The sequence below is a fragment of the Zosterops lateralis genome (assembly GCF_965231275.1).
Source record: "Zosterops lateralis genome assembly, chromosome: 20".
Lineage (NCBI taxonomy): Eukaryota > Metazoa > Chordata > Aves > Passeriformes > Zosteropidae > Zosterops > Zosterops lateralis.
This window is the reverse complement of record NC_139780.1, coordinates 9,151,058-9,163,540: the sequence shown is the minus strand read 5'-3', so window position 1 is coordinate 9,163,540 and position 12,483 is coordinate 9,151,058. Positions and strand designations below refer to the sequence as shown.

Below are 12,483 nucleotides of genomic sequence, written 5' to 3'. Positions count from 1 at the left end.
ATTTGTGTCTCGTGGTTGCCTCAGCTTCTGGTAGGGACATGAAAGGGGTGGTGGGGACATTAAAGAGACGTTTGGAGCGTGCCTGGATGGGATCAGAGGAGAGCTCACCACAGACAACGCTCTGGGATGATTTCTTTTCCTCAGCTGTCTGTTTCCATGACATTTATAGCAGTTTAATTATCCCCAGCCTCTTCTGCCTGTCACCAGTGATTGAAGTCAGCCCTGGGATGGGAGAATTGTTGGGACAGACGGACACACCTGTGGCTGCATGAAGGGATCACCCAGGGCTTGATTTTTGGGGGGAAAAAAAATCAAAATTGCCCCAAAAATGCCCCAAAATGCCCCAAAAATGCAGTGCTGTCCTAATGAATTCATAAAGGAGAGAGTTTCCTCATGGCTGGCTGTAAACCTTCAGATGGGATCACCCCACAAGGTTTCTGGTGCCCACGAGGTGAAAATTTAAGAGTGGGTTGTTCCTTTGGTGAAGGTGTTTCCCCTCTAGGAAATGCCACACCAGCTCTACCCTGAGTCTTTCCTCTGAGCAGGATCCTTGCAGGGAGAGATCCAGTCCTGCCTGAGCTCCTTATGGGGACTAAAAATGAACTGGTTGGGCCTGGAGGCCCCATTAGGGCCCCATTAGGGCAGGGGTTTGCCAAGGACCCACCCCAGGTGTGAGCTCTGTTGCTACAGGACACAAAATGAAAGACATGAAAGACACACACACAGTGAGTCGACAGGGTAAAAAAGAGGGCTTTATTATTTTGACCTCGATTTATACAGATTTTGGACAATGACCAGGAATTGGACAATGAGGTTGACACCTCTCTAACCACACTGGTCAAACTAGAAGTCCATCAATTGTCCCTCCTCCAGAGAGGAATGTGAAAACAAGAACAATTTCCAAAACATCCCTTTTATTTACATGAAAGTCTGTGAGAAACTCCACTACAAAAATGCAAACATCAGAAGGCTGAAAAAGACCAGGGCGACAGACCAGAGCATCTCCCATTCCCTGGGGCGTGCTGTGGCTGTGCCAAGAACACCCCAAACCTGCTTTCCTCTCCCAAACCTGCTTTCCTCTCCCAAACCTGCTTTCCTCTCCTCCCAGATCTTCTTTCCTTCTCCTCTCCAGCCCAACCTGGGCAGGGGGAGCAGCAGCTCAGACTCTCTGCTGTGTTCAGGGCACTTTGGGAGCAGCCAAAGGAAATTGGGAGGGGTTTCTGCAGGAAGGTTTTTTACCTTTTTGTTCCTTCTCCCCTGAAATCAAAGGGAGCCCTTGCCCAGCAAACTCAGCCAGCAGAGTTATTTCTCCCAGTCAAGCCTTGTTTGTGGTGTGGATTAATTAGACCCAAATTTGATCCAGTACAAGGTTTCCAACCAGAGAACCTCTGGTGACTCAGCCCCAGCTCCTGTCCTGCAGGAGGGACAGAAATCTTCCCAAATTACCCAGATCTGGGTGTTTTTCCCTCTCTCAGTGGAGGAGCTGGTTGAAGTCAGCACTGCTTGACATCTAGAGGTGTCCCAAGGACAAATGTCCAGGCTTAGAGACCCAAAATCAGCCTCGGGTCAGGGCATTGAGATCCCTCAGGGTTATCAGCACCCAGGGGACACCCAGGGGACACCCAGGGGACACCCAGGCAGGGGCAGCTGCACGTGTGGACACTCAGAAACCACCTCTGAGGGGTGACCCACCACGCAGCTGCTGCTTCAGACAGAAAATATTCTCTTCAATGGGATGAAATTTGAACTAGGCTTTAATAAAAACCCGTGTTTCGTGTTCCTGGCTCTTCACACGTGTGTCTGATCTGCTGGGGGGGCTCACACCATCTGCTCTGAGCACACAATTCAAAGAGAAAACTTTAAAAATGCTCATTTTGCAGATAGAAAGCCTGACTTTGCTCTCTGGTTACATTTTCCTATTGTGATGTTCCCTCTTTATTGGAGTGAAGTGGGACTGTCAGGGGCTTCTCCTTTCTTTTCTTTCTATTCTTTGCCCTTTAAAAACCTCAACTGGGCCATTATTTTTCCCCCTCTTTGCAGAAGAGCTGCAGAAACCTCTCCTATTATTTTTTCCCTCTCATATTATTTTTGCCTCTCATATTATTTTTTGCCTCTCATATGATGGTTTTTGCCTGTGCTAGCACAGTGCTTGGCCAGGGTGGAGAGAAGGAGGGAAGATAAAGCACCTTTTGTCCCAGCAGCTCCTGTCCCAGTCCACCCACCCTTCCAGACTGGGGCTGCAGGAGCCATCCAGCCCCATCCTGCTTCCTGTGGCCAGAACTGATTGTTTTGCACCCAAAAAACCCCGGGAGATAAATTGTGGTTTGTTCAACAGACATAAATATATAAAAATAGCCGAGCAGAGTGGCTGAGCAGGTTGTTGACTTAAGGATATCTCTCTCTCTGGGTGTTTTTAGCAGCTTTATTATTATTATTTTAAATTTATTAATTTTTTTTAAGGCACCTTGGCTGCCTTTTCCCTTTCCTGCAGTCCCCACTGGCTTGGCTGCTTCTCTCTGGCTCCTGGGGTCGGTGAGGACAAATGCAGACAAACCCAGCTTTAAGGACCTGGCTGAGCAGGGAAAGGGGAGTGGAAGTGAAAACCCAAATCTTGCCAATCTTTGGTCCCAAAGGGCTGCAGGGGTGATGCCACCAGGCTCCCAGGGCTGATGTCAGGCAGGAGGAAAACCAGAAGCCACTGAATCATTTTTCCATCATTTTTCCTCAGGGTGGGTCCTGCTCTCTGGTGGAATTCCATCCAGCAAACACTTAAAAACCCTACAAAAACACTAAAAACCCACTTTTGTGCTCTGAAGGGGAGCACACAGCCCACGTCTGGTGGTTTGGAGCCCCAGACATGAGTCAGGGGACACAGCTGGACATGTCCCCTGGCTGGCCTGGAATGCAGGGCCAGGGCATTCAAACCTCACTCCTCTCCTTCTGCTTGTGTTCCCTACCTAAAATCCTCTCATTTTCTACAGGAAATCCCCCAGCTGTGGCTCTGGTGCAGCCTGGCTCTGTCCCCTTGTGCCAGGCCGGGGCAGCACAAACCCTGCTGAAGGATGCTGTGCCCTTCTCCTGCCTTTCCCAGCTTGGAAAACAACAACAACAAAAAAAACCACCCTGGGATGGGCCTTGCAGTAAATATTTGTAGGTTTGCAGCTTTCTGTGCTCCTGCCAACACCCCCCACCCCGTTCTCTGAGCTGCCTCTGCCTTGAGGGTTGTTTTGCTCTCACCCCAAAGTTCCTGGATCTTAATTAAATGACACGTTGCTAATTTGCCTGAGCTGGGGTTTTTCCCACCTTTCTGGTAAAATTTTTGACCAAGACTCATTCTCCAAGGTCTGGGCACTGGCAGAGGGCTGGGGAAATGGATTGCCCGGGGAAGAAATGCTCATTTCTGGATCAGGGTGGGGTAACACAGTGTGCAGGTAACAATTCCTGCCAGCTCTGCACCCTCAGACAGCCAGGGCAGGGCTGGGGAAGGGGAAATTCAAAGCCTGAAGCAGCCCCAGAGCTTTTGGGGGTCTTCAAAGGGCTGATGGGATGTTTCTGTGAAGGGATGGAGGCCTCAGGTGAAGTGGCTGAAGCAGAGAGGGAAGGGAAGGGAAGGGAAGGGAAGGGAAGGGAAGGGAAGGGAAGGGAAGGGAAGGGAAGGGAAGGGAAGGGAAGGGAAGGGAAGGGAAGGGAAGGGAAGGGAAGGGAAGGGAAGGGAAGGGAAGGGAAGGGAAGGGAAGGGAAGGGAAGGGAAGGGAAGGGGACTCTGGAGCTTGGCCTGGGCTCCTGCCCCATCATTCAATGTCCATTTGAGCTTGGTCAGGCTTTTGCACCTTCTCTGTTCTCTGCAGGGCATCTCTGCTCCCCACACGAGGAACTGTGGGGCAGGAGGGGACACTGAGTGAGGGGGCAGAGGGCTGAGAAAAGGGGGAACTCAGAGCTCTTACACGGTTCTGCAGAGAGCAGAGGGGTTTGGGGCTGTCAGGATTTGGTGAGAATTCCAGGGAAAGGGGCAGGAAAGAGATTAATGGGTTTGACAAACTTGGGAAGGCAAGAAAACCTTTCCCCCACTGAGGGTGGGAGGGTGGCTGGGTGCTGAAAGCACTGCCCTGTAAATAATCCATGCTATGGTGAATCGTGGGGCTGTTGCCTTTGGAATGAGCTCTGAGTTCACAAAAAAGGACTCTGCCATCAGCTCTGGCTGCTCAGAGGGTGCTGGGGGTTGTGCCTGGCAGGGAGTGTTTGCTTTAGGGCAGGAGTTATTCCCTGGGTGGGGAGAACTCACCTGGAAATGCGCTTTGTGTGTGTTGGTGCCTCCTGCCCTGCCATGGAGTCCTTGACTGGGATTTGGGTGTTGGCAGAGCGACAGCTCCTCCAGGAGAGCTTTCCAGAATTAGCAAAGCCATCTGGCTTTTGTTCCCCTCCGAGAGAATGGCTTGTCCTTCCCTTCCAGTGAGGAGTCCTGGCTAAAGCTGCTCCACAGTTGGGTTTGGGACAGCACACAGACAGACCTAAAGTGTTCTGTGGGCTCTGCAAGCAGCCCTTTGCTCCAAAAAACCTCTTAATTTTAAGGCATGAGTCTTAATTTGATTTTAAACAACAGCCACGAGGCTGCTGAGCCAAGGATCCAGCAGTGATGGGTGGAAGAAATAGGATTTGGTCTGTGTTGGGGCAGGGCTGGGGGCTGGGGACAGCGTGGGGAAATCCAGGGTTCAGGGAAGGGGACAAGGAGGGGACAAGGAGGGGACCACGCTTCCCTGCCCTGTCCCTCAAACCCAGCAGCCAGGAGGAGCAGAGAGGCCATGGATCCTCACAGGATGGGAAATTGGCTTCCTCCCTGGGACTGGAACACAGAAAGGTTGAGAAATGAGCAGCGAGGTTAATTACCAGCGAGGCAGAGGCTGATTCCCCTCTCGCTGCTGTGGTCAGGGGAAGAGGCTCGTGGCCTGGAGAATTGCTGTGTTTGTGTGTCAGGGATGCTCCTGCCTGGGCTGGGGCTGGGGCTCAGGGGTTTCCTGGGCTCCCCACACACAGATGTGGTGAAAAGGAGAAATTTCCCAGCCCTGGGGAGGGTTTGGAGTCACATTTAGCTCTGGTGACACTTCTCTCCCTGCTCTGCTTCATTAAACCTGTTTTTTTCCAAAGAGGGCTGGGCAGAGGCTCCTCTGTGAGTGCCCAAAGCAGCAGGAGCTGTTCCTGTGCTAACCCAGAGCAGCCCCATCCCAGCCTGCAGCCCCTCCGAGCAGGATGGGGACACAAACATCCTGCTGGACTTTGTCAAACCACCAGGAATTCGTAGCTGAGTCACGGCTGTGTGCGAGTCAAGCCTTTTTTTTAAAAAAAATATTTATTATTATTTAGCCAAACTTTCAACAATTTGCCCTCCCAGCAGCTCTGAGAGCCCAAAGGAGACTCTTTAGGCACCGGCTGCTCTGTCTGGTGTGGTCACTGCTGTCCCTCTGGGGGGATCATTGCTGTCCTTTTGGTGGGGTCATTGCTGTCCCTCTGGGGGGGTCATTGCTGTCCCTCTGGTGAGGTCACTGCTGTCTCTCTGGGGGGGGGTCATTGCTGTCCCTCTGGTGGGGTCACTGCTGTCCCTCTGGGGGGGGTCATTGCTGTCCCTCTGGGGGGGTCATTGCTGTCCCTCTGGTGGGGTCACTGCTGTCCCTCTGGGGGGGGTCATTGCTGTCCCTCTGGTGGGGTCATTGCTGTCCCTCTGGTGAGGTCACTGCTGTCCCTCTGGGGGGGGTCACTGCTGTCCCTCTGGGGGTGTCACTGCTGTCCCTCTGGGGGGTCACTGCTGTCCCTGGCTGGCCAGGACAGAGCTCAGGACATGGGGACAGGGACAGGGGGGTTGGGGAGGCTTTGTTTGACCCTGTTGCTGCAGATTTGCTGCTTCTCTGGAGATGCTGTGTTTAAAGGAGGGACTCTGGGATGCTCTGAGCACCTCCAGCACCTCTGATTTTTTGGGTTTTATGTAGCAGAACTGGGGCTGTGGTGATTCCTGGGCCCCTCTTTGCTGAAGTGTCCAACAGCACTCTCACTCCAGGCTGGAGCTGTGTCCACAGCAGTGACAGTCCACGGGAGGTGCTGGTGACAGGATTTATCAAATGGAACATCTCAGGGCTGCCAGGCTGGCTCCAGGACAGGGATTAGGGGGTTTGGAGGCTGAGCTCCCACTTCATCCCAGAGCTGCTCTGAACCCCTGCCCCTCCTCACCCCCTGCCTGGTTTGGGGTTGTGGGGCCAGGGAGTTTGTCAGGATAAACCTCAGCGATTCCCAGGAATTGTGAAGATTTGATGTGTCCCATTGTTCACCCTGGGCCCGTGTTCAGCCAGTTTAAAAGCAGGAGTTTCCAATAGCAGGATTTACTCTTTGGGATGCTGAACCTCAGACTTTTGGGGTGATGCCCTAACCCGAGTCCAGTTAATGATCACTGAAGAATCCCAGGATTTAGGGAGCTGCTGCCAGTGCCAGATGAAGTCACTCTCATCCTCCTCTCCAGCTGGTTTTTTGTTTTTTTATTTTCACTGAACCACAACGATTCCTTCTGGTTCCTGAGGCTGATGTCATTGGAAGTGATGTGACATTTTTTTGCACGCATATAGAATAAGTGTTAAAAAATGCTCCAGAAAGAGCTTTTCCAGTCTTGTCTGGGAGCTGGCTGGGGAGTTGAGTTAAACTGGCTTTGATGGAACTTAATCCATAAAGCAAATGAGTCATCAGGCATAAATGGCTTTACCATAAATGTCAGGCAGATCCTTACTGGTCCTGACAGTTAGCACTTCCATCTGTCTGGTGTGGAGCAAATGAAACCCTCTCAGCTCAGAAATGTGCTGTCCTGACTCTTCCTCTTCACCAGAAGTTTTAGGAATTAAGGCCAAAATGTGATTTATCCCCCTTTTCTAAGCGCTGCCTCTCCTAATGTATGAAATTGTGGTTATTTGCAGGCCAAAAAAAAAGACTTTTTTATTCTCTGCTTCAATTTTTTTTTTTTTTTGTTAAACCAGCAAAACACAATTGAGCTCAGCCTTTGAATGTTCCCAGTCACTGCAGAACCTCCTTGAACCTTGTACCCAGCTCATGGCCAGGCCAAAAATGAGCTTTACCCACTGTGACGGTGGCTGGAGGACGCTGCTGGTGACTCCTACAAAGCACCACCAGAGTGTTTCTGCCTTGCTCCCTGACTGAAACAACTCACTAATTGAAAATAAGTCTTTGATTTGCCTGCTCAGGTCTCTAAACCATTTTATTGGTATATTTTAAAGTTCTCTCTCTTGGAAAACCCAGAGCTGTGAGTGTGGATTAACGGGAGCTTCATCAGGGCTGCAAAAATCCAGTTGGGAAAGGGTTAGGGTTAGGGTTAGGGTTAGGGTTAGGGTCTCTAAACCATTTTATTGGTATATTTTTAAGTTGTCTCTTTTGGAAAACCCTGTCCCACACAGAGCTGTGAGTGTGGATTAACGGGATCTTCATGAACTCTGCAAAAATCCAGCTGAGAAGGGGATTTTTGGGGTGGTTTGTGACCAAAACAAGGAAACAAACAGACACTTGGGGGAGGAATGGGAGCAGGGCTGGCTCCCCTTTTGCCAGCCAGGATCCCTGGGCACAATTTATTAGCAGCAACACACCCCAGAGGACACAAAAGGCTCCCAAACCTCCCAGCGAGGGCTCGCTCTATTTAAAGTGGCTTTTTAAATCACAGAAATGGGGCTCTTGACAGCAGAGCTTTGTGCAGCCTTTGTGAGGTGCAGATAGTGGGGCTTTTTTTTTTATGGAGGCCTAAATTAGCCCATTTTATTGTTTGGCGCTGAGGGATGAGGTCAATTGACTGGGAATCTTGCTAACAAGGTTTTTTTTACTCCTGTCTGCTTTTTTACAAGTGTTCAGCACGGGGTATCCCCCAGTGCAGGGAATGAAACAAAGATGAATGGGCTGAGCTCTGCTGCTTCCCCCTCCCCTGAGCTGCTCAGCCCCTGGCTGGGGCTGGGGTGTCCTTGTAGGACACGAAAGAAAGATGAGAGACTCCAAATATTTCAGAAGGCGAAGAGCATTTATTGTCTGATTTATTATTTAGATGAATTTGTTGTCTAATTGTTACTACCTTGTAGCCCTGGTTTGTGCCTGAGGTGTTTTGCTTTTCTGAAATTTCTTTCCCTTTACAGGGAATTTTCTGTAAACAGGAGAAATGTTTTTGTGACTGTAACTTTATTATTCATTCCTTTCCCTGGGAGGGATTTCTTGATGTCTGTCTGGTCTGACCAATGTGATTAAAGAATTTTGTCTTTGTGTCACCAGTCAGATTGGTCTGTGTGAAATAGTATAAAAGGGAGACACATCCCAAAAATAAAAGAGACATTTTCAGCCTTCTGAAATTCAGAGTCTGTGTTGCTGTGGGGTAAAACAGCATCAGTACCTTTTATAAGGTGTTCCCATACAGACTGAACAAGGTTGGTGAACAGGAATGACACCTTTCTAATATTTTTGGTTAAACTAGAGAAACAGCAAAATTCACCTGGAGAAAGGTTGTGTTTTGAGAAAGGAGAGTTCTTTGCCAAGATTGTTTTGAGAATAAGCTTTCTTAATTTTTTTTTTCCTTGGGAAAAAGTCAGCAGCTGCTAACAGGCTAATTTTTTTTTCAGATTTAGAAATTTCAAGCCCACACTTGGGTGCTCCCTGGGGCTCTATCTTGTCCCAAATTCAGGAGTTTCGGTTCTCCTGGATTTTTTCAGGCTGGATACAAAACAAGGATGAGCTTTGGGCAGGGTGGTTGACTGGGTTTGAGGAGGAAAGGGGAGACAGGAGCCTGTGGTGATGCTGGTGGAGCGTGGTGAGCTCTGACAGAGCCGTCTGATGCTCTTCCCTGGCGCTGCCCACATCCCAAATTTATTCAGTTACGCATGGATTTCCCCGGGTTCCTGACCCCGAATGAGCAGGAAACTCCCCCTGCTCGGCCTCCCCCTCTCACTCAGCACAAACTGTGGGGCCCACGCTGCCCTTTGGTGCCTTCAGTTGTCTGCTGTGGCTCCAGGGATCTACAGGTGGTTTGGTTTTTTCCCAATATTCTCCAAGGCTGAGGATGCTCAAGCTCCTGCAGGGAATCAGGGTGGGATCAAGGTTTTCTCCCCATGCATAGCTCAGGAGACTAAAAACAAACCCAGCTTTAGCAAATTCTCTTCTGCTTAACCTTTGGCACCATGTTTAGCCAAGATGCCTTTCCTTGCTTTATCTGCTCCTTGAGGAAAGGCAGTTCCAGCCCTGGTCACTGATGGGATGCAGCCTATCAGCTCCCCACGAGGTGTAAATCCAGCCTTATCAGAGAGAAAAAGCTTTTTCAGCCTCCCCTGCCTCTCGGAGACAAGTCCCAGGTCTGCTTTGGGGCTGGTTTCTTTCAGCTTATCCCAGCAATGCCAGGCACTTCCCATCTTCCCATGGCAAACACGGAGCTTTAAGCACCTGGGGGAGAGGAGGTTCACAGTGGTTCAGCTGAGGTGTCAGCGAGGGGTGCCCAAGGTCCTGTGGGCAGAAATAGCAGCTGGAAGGGTTGTCACACATTGAATTTCACATTTTCTTGGCTGGGTTGGGTGTTCCCTGCTGGAGGGAATTCCAAAGGAACAGGTTTGGAGCTCTGGAGAGCCTTTGGAGACAGGGATGGTGATGTGATTGATGGCCTGGGTAACCCCAGAACTCCCCCAGGACCCCTGCCCAGGGCTGGGGCATGTCCTGGAGGTCCCACCACGGCCCAGCTCCCCAAAGGGTGCCATGGGCAGAGCTGCTTGGAAAAGGGAAATGCTCTATGAGGCGAACAAACTTGGAATTTTTTATTTTCCCAATACTCTAAGCCCAGTTTTGGTGGTTACAATGCAAAAGAAAAAGCTGGAATAGTAATGGCAGGACTGGATCTATACTGAAAAAAAAGAAAAGGGAAAGGGAAGGAAAGATGTTTCTCGTTTTAAAAATGGAAAATTGAAACCCACTCTGCAGACATTTCTGTGAATTTTGTAAAGGTTATTCACTGGAAACAATGACTAATGAGCTCCAGTGAATGCTCCTTGAAGGGTGACTGGGGTAGGCCTGAGAGGTGCCCAGATGTTCACGAGCTGCTGCAGGGAGGGAAGTGACAACCTGGGAATGCAGGAGGGAGCTCCAGGCAGCTCGGAGCTGCTCCTTCCCCCCAGTGCCGGTGTCTCCAGGGCTCCTGGCAGCCTCCTTTACCAGTGGATCTCTGCCCAAAATACCAACAGCATTCCCTTTTTTGGGGGGAAGTCAGTGGGACACGTCCATGATCCAGCGACACCAAGGCAGATTTGGCCCACAATTTCAAAAATATCCTTTTCCACAGGGCTGTTTGCCAGTCTGGCCAGGCTCCCTTTGGAGCTTCTGGTTCCTATTACTGCCCAAATCATCCTCCCAGTTTTGCTCCTGCTTTTCCCCCTGATGCTTTAGCCATGTTTGTCTATTATTAAATAAGAATTTTATTTTTTTCCCCTCCCCTAATTAAAGCATCAGCTCTAAGGATCCAAGTAGTAAAGTCTTATGTAACTGTCTGCTGAATGAACTGGATTTTGGCACCGCGGTTGAGCGGCTTGGTGGCTCTTCAGGAAACTCCAGAGCAATTTCTGCTCTGACCTTCGGGCTGTGCCTGTGCCGGGCTTTAGGGAGCAGCTGCTCCATTAACCAGCCCCGCTGCCTAATGAGCTTCCTCTGCACCTGGTTTTTAGTAAAACAAGAAAGAAAAGCCTCCCTTTGGCTCTTTTCTGGGTTTATCAGATGCATTTCTGAGCTCTTGCTGTTGTGTCTGTTGCTGGTGGAATGTTGAGGTGAAGCAAGATGTAAAAAGAGGGGTGGGTGATGTGAGACCAGCTGGTGGGGTTCGACAAGCGGGAAAGTTTTGAGGCCAAAAAGCAGTTTTTGGGACTGGACAGGGTGACTGTGCAGCGCTGCACAGGACCAGCTGGAAAGGAGTTGTTTTATTGCTGATTTGGGAGGTACAACACTCTTTTCTCTTGTTTTTCCTGCACCTGCCTTGCTCGGGGCAGTCAGTGCTGCTCTCCTGGGTGATTTGTCCTTTGGGGGGGTGGATTTGGGGCTGGGGATGAAGCACAGAGTGTTCACACCTCGTGGAGCAGCCCAAGAGGAGCAGCTGCTCCCTGGACACGGAGGTTTTCCCTGGCTCATCTCAGGGGATGTGCCCATGTCAGGAAGGCGGCCCTGCCACGCGTGTTTTGTTTTTCATTTCTTTGTGTTCCTGGCTTTGATTGCAGCCTCAGGCTGGTGTCTCACCCACCCCTGACCCTGTGTGCTCCCCTCCCTGCAGGGTGACATCCAGCAGCTCCTGATCGTGGCGGACCCGCGGGCAGCGCTGGAGTACTGTGAACACTACAGCCCCGACTGTGACACCGCCATCCCCGACTCCCCACAGTCCCAGGACCCCAACCCCGATGAATACGTGAGTCTCTGGGCACGGTTTGGGCCATAATCACCAATATTTGGGTTTGTAGCACCCTCACAAACATGTGGCTCCTTCCTCCTGCTCGGCTTTACTGCGACTCATCTCCAACATCCAAGACAGAGCTTGTTTTTAGGATTTGCAGGTTCTGGGTTTGGCTCTTGGGAGTTTCCCTTCTTTCTGAGCTCCTCCCATTGCCAAAGACTGAAAGGAACATCCTCTTGGAGCTCAGCGACACGGGAGAGACAACCTGAGCCAAGTGTGGATTATTGACCTTCCCTGGCAGCTCCAGTCCTGTCCAGACCAGCACCTGTTCCTAAATTTCAGGTTAAACTGTTGGACTTGTAATAGGATTAAACAGCTCTTTCTCAATACTCTGTGAAACAACAGGTGTTAAAGGAGGGAGAACTCTTTTTCCTGGATTTGCTTTTTGCCAGAAATGCTCCCAAGTCCTCCCTAGGAGCTCCTGTGCCCAATAGTTTTTGTATGAAGGGTTCACCCCAGGCCTTTCCTTTAAAAAAAGGAAACACAATAAAAGGTACAGGATGCATTTTCATGTTTGCTGCCCAATCAGAAATGTCTGGGTGTGGCTGATTTTTAACGAGCATGAGCTGAATTTTGCCCCTTTTTAAAGAGCTGGCTGCAGGTGCTCTCTGGCATCCTGAGCCACTCTCTGGGGCTGATTTGCTTTCAGCTGAGCCCAGACCTGCAGGGTCAGGGAATCCCCACGAACCAGTAATGCCATCAGCCCTCCCAGTTTATCTTTGGGATTAAATTAATCCAGCCGCTAGGCCGGGCTTTGGGATGCTCACGGTGAGGCGCAGCCCTGGGGAAAGCACCGCCACCGCTCCTGCCAGTGCTTCTGGAGAAACAATAAACAGGACAAATAAAACAGCGCTTTGCTGGGGAATCTGTGGCAGCAGGAAAATAAAACTCCTCTTTTGGAGCCAGCAGTCCAACAAGAGCTGGCTTGTCCCGGGGCTGTGTTGCTCTGTGTAGGAATAACTCCTCCACTCCGGCTGCCAGGGAGAGCTGGG

The 12,483-nt window shown here is 50.5% G+C and overlaps 1 protein-coding gene across 1 annotated transcript in view; it reads left to right on the top strand.

The window, feature by feature from the left end:
- The window catches only part of COL5A1 (collagen type V alpha 1 chain), a 152,324-nt gene that overhangs the window by 54,290 nt on the left and 85,551 nt on the right, over positions 1-12,483 (top strand). The window contains exon 5 of the mRNA XM_083876033.1: positions 11,315-11,446. Within this exon, the coding sequence (XP_083732159.1) occupies positions 11,315-11,446 (132 nt within the window). The remainder of the gene's footprint in view (positions 1-11,314; positions 11,447-12,483) is intronic.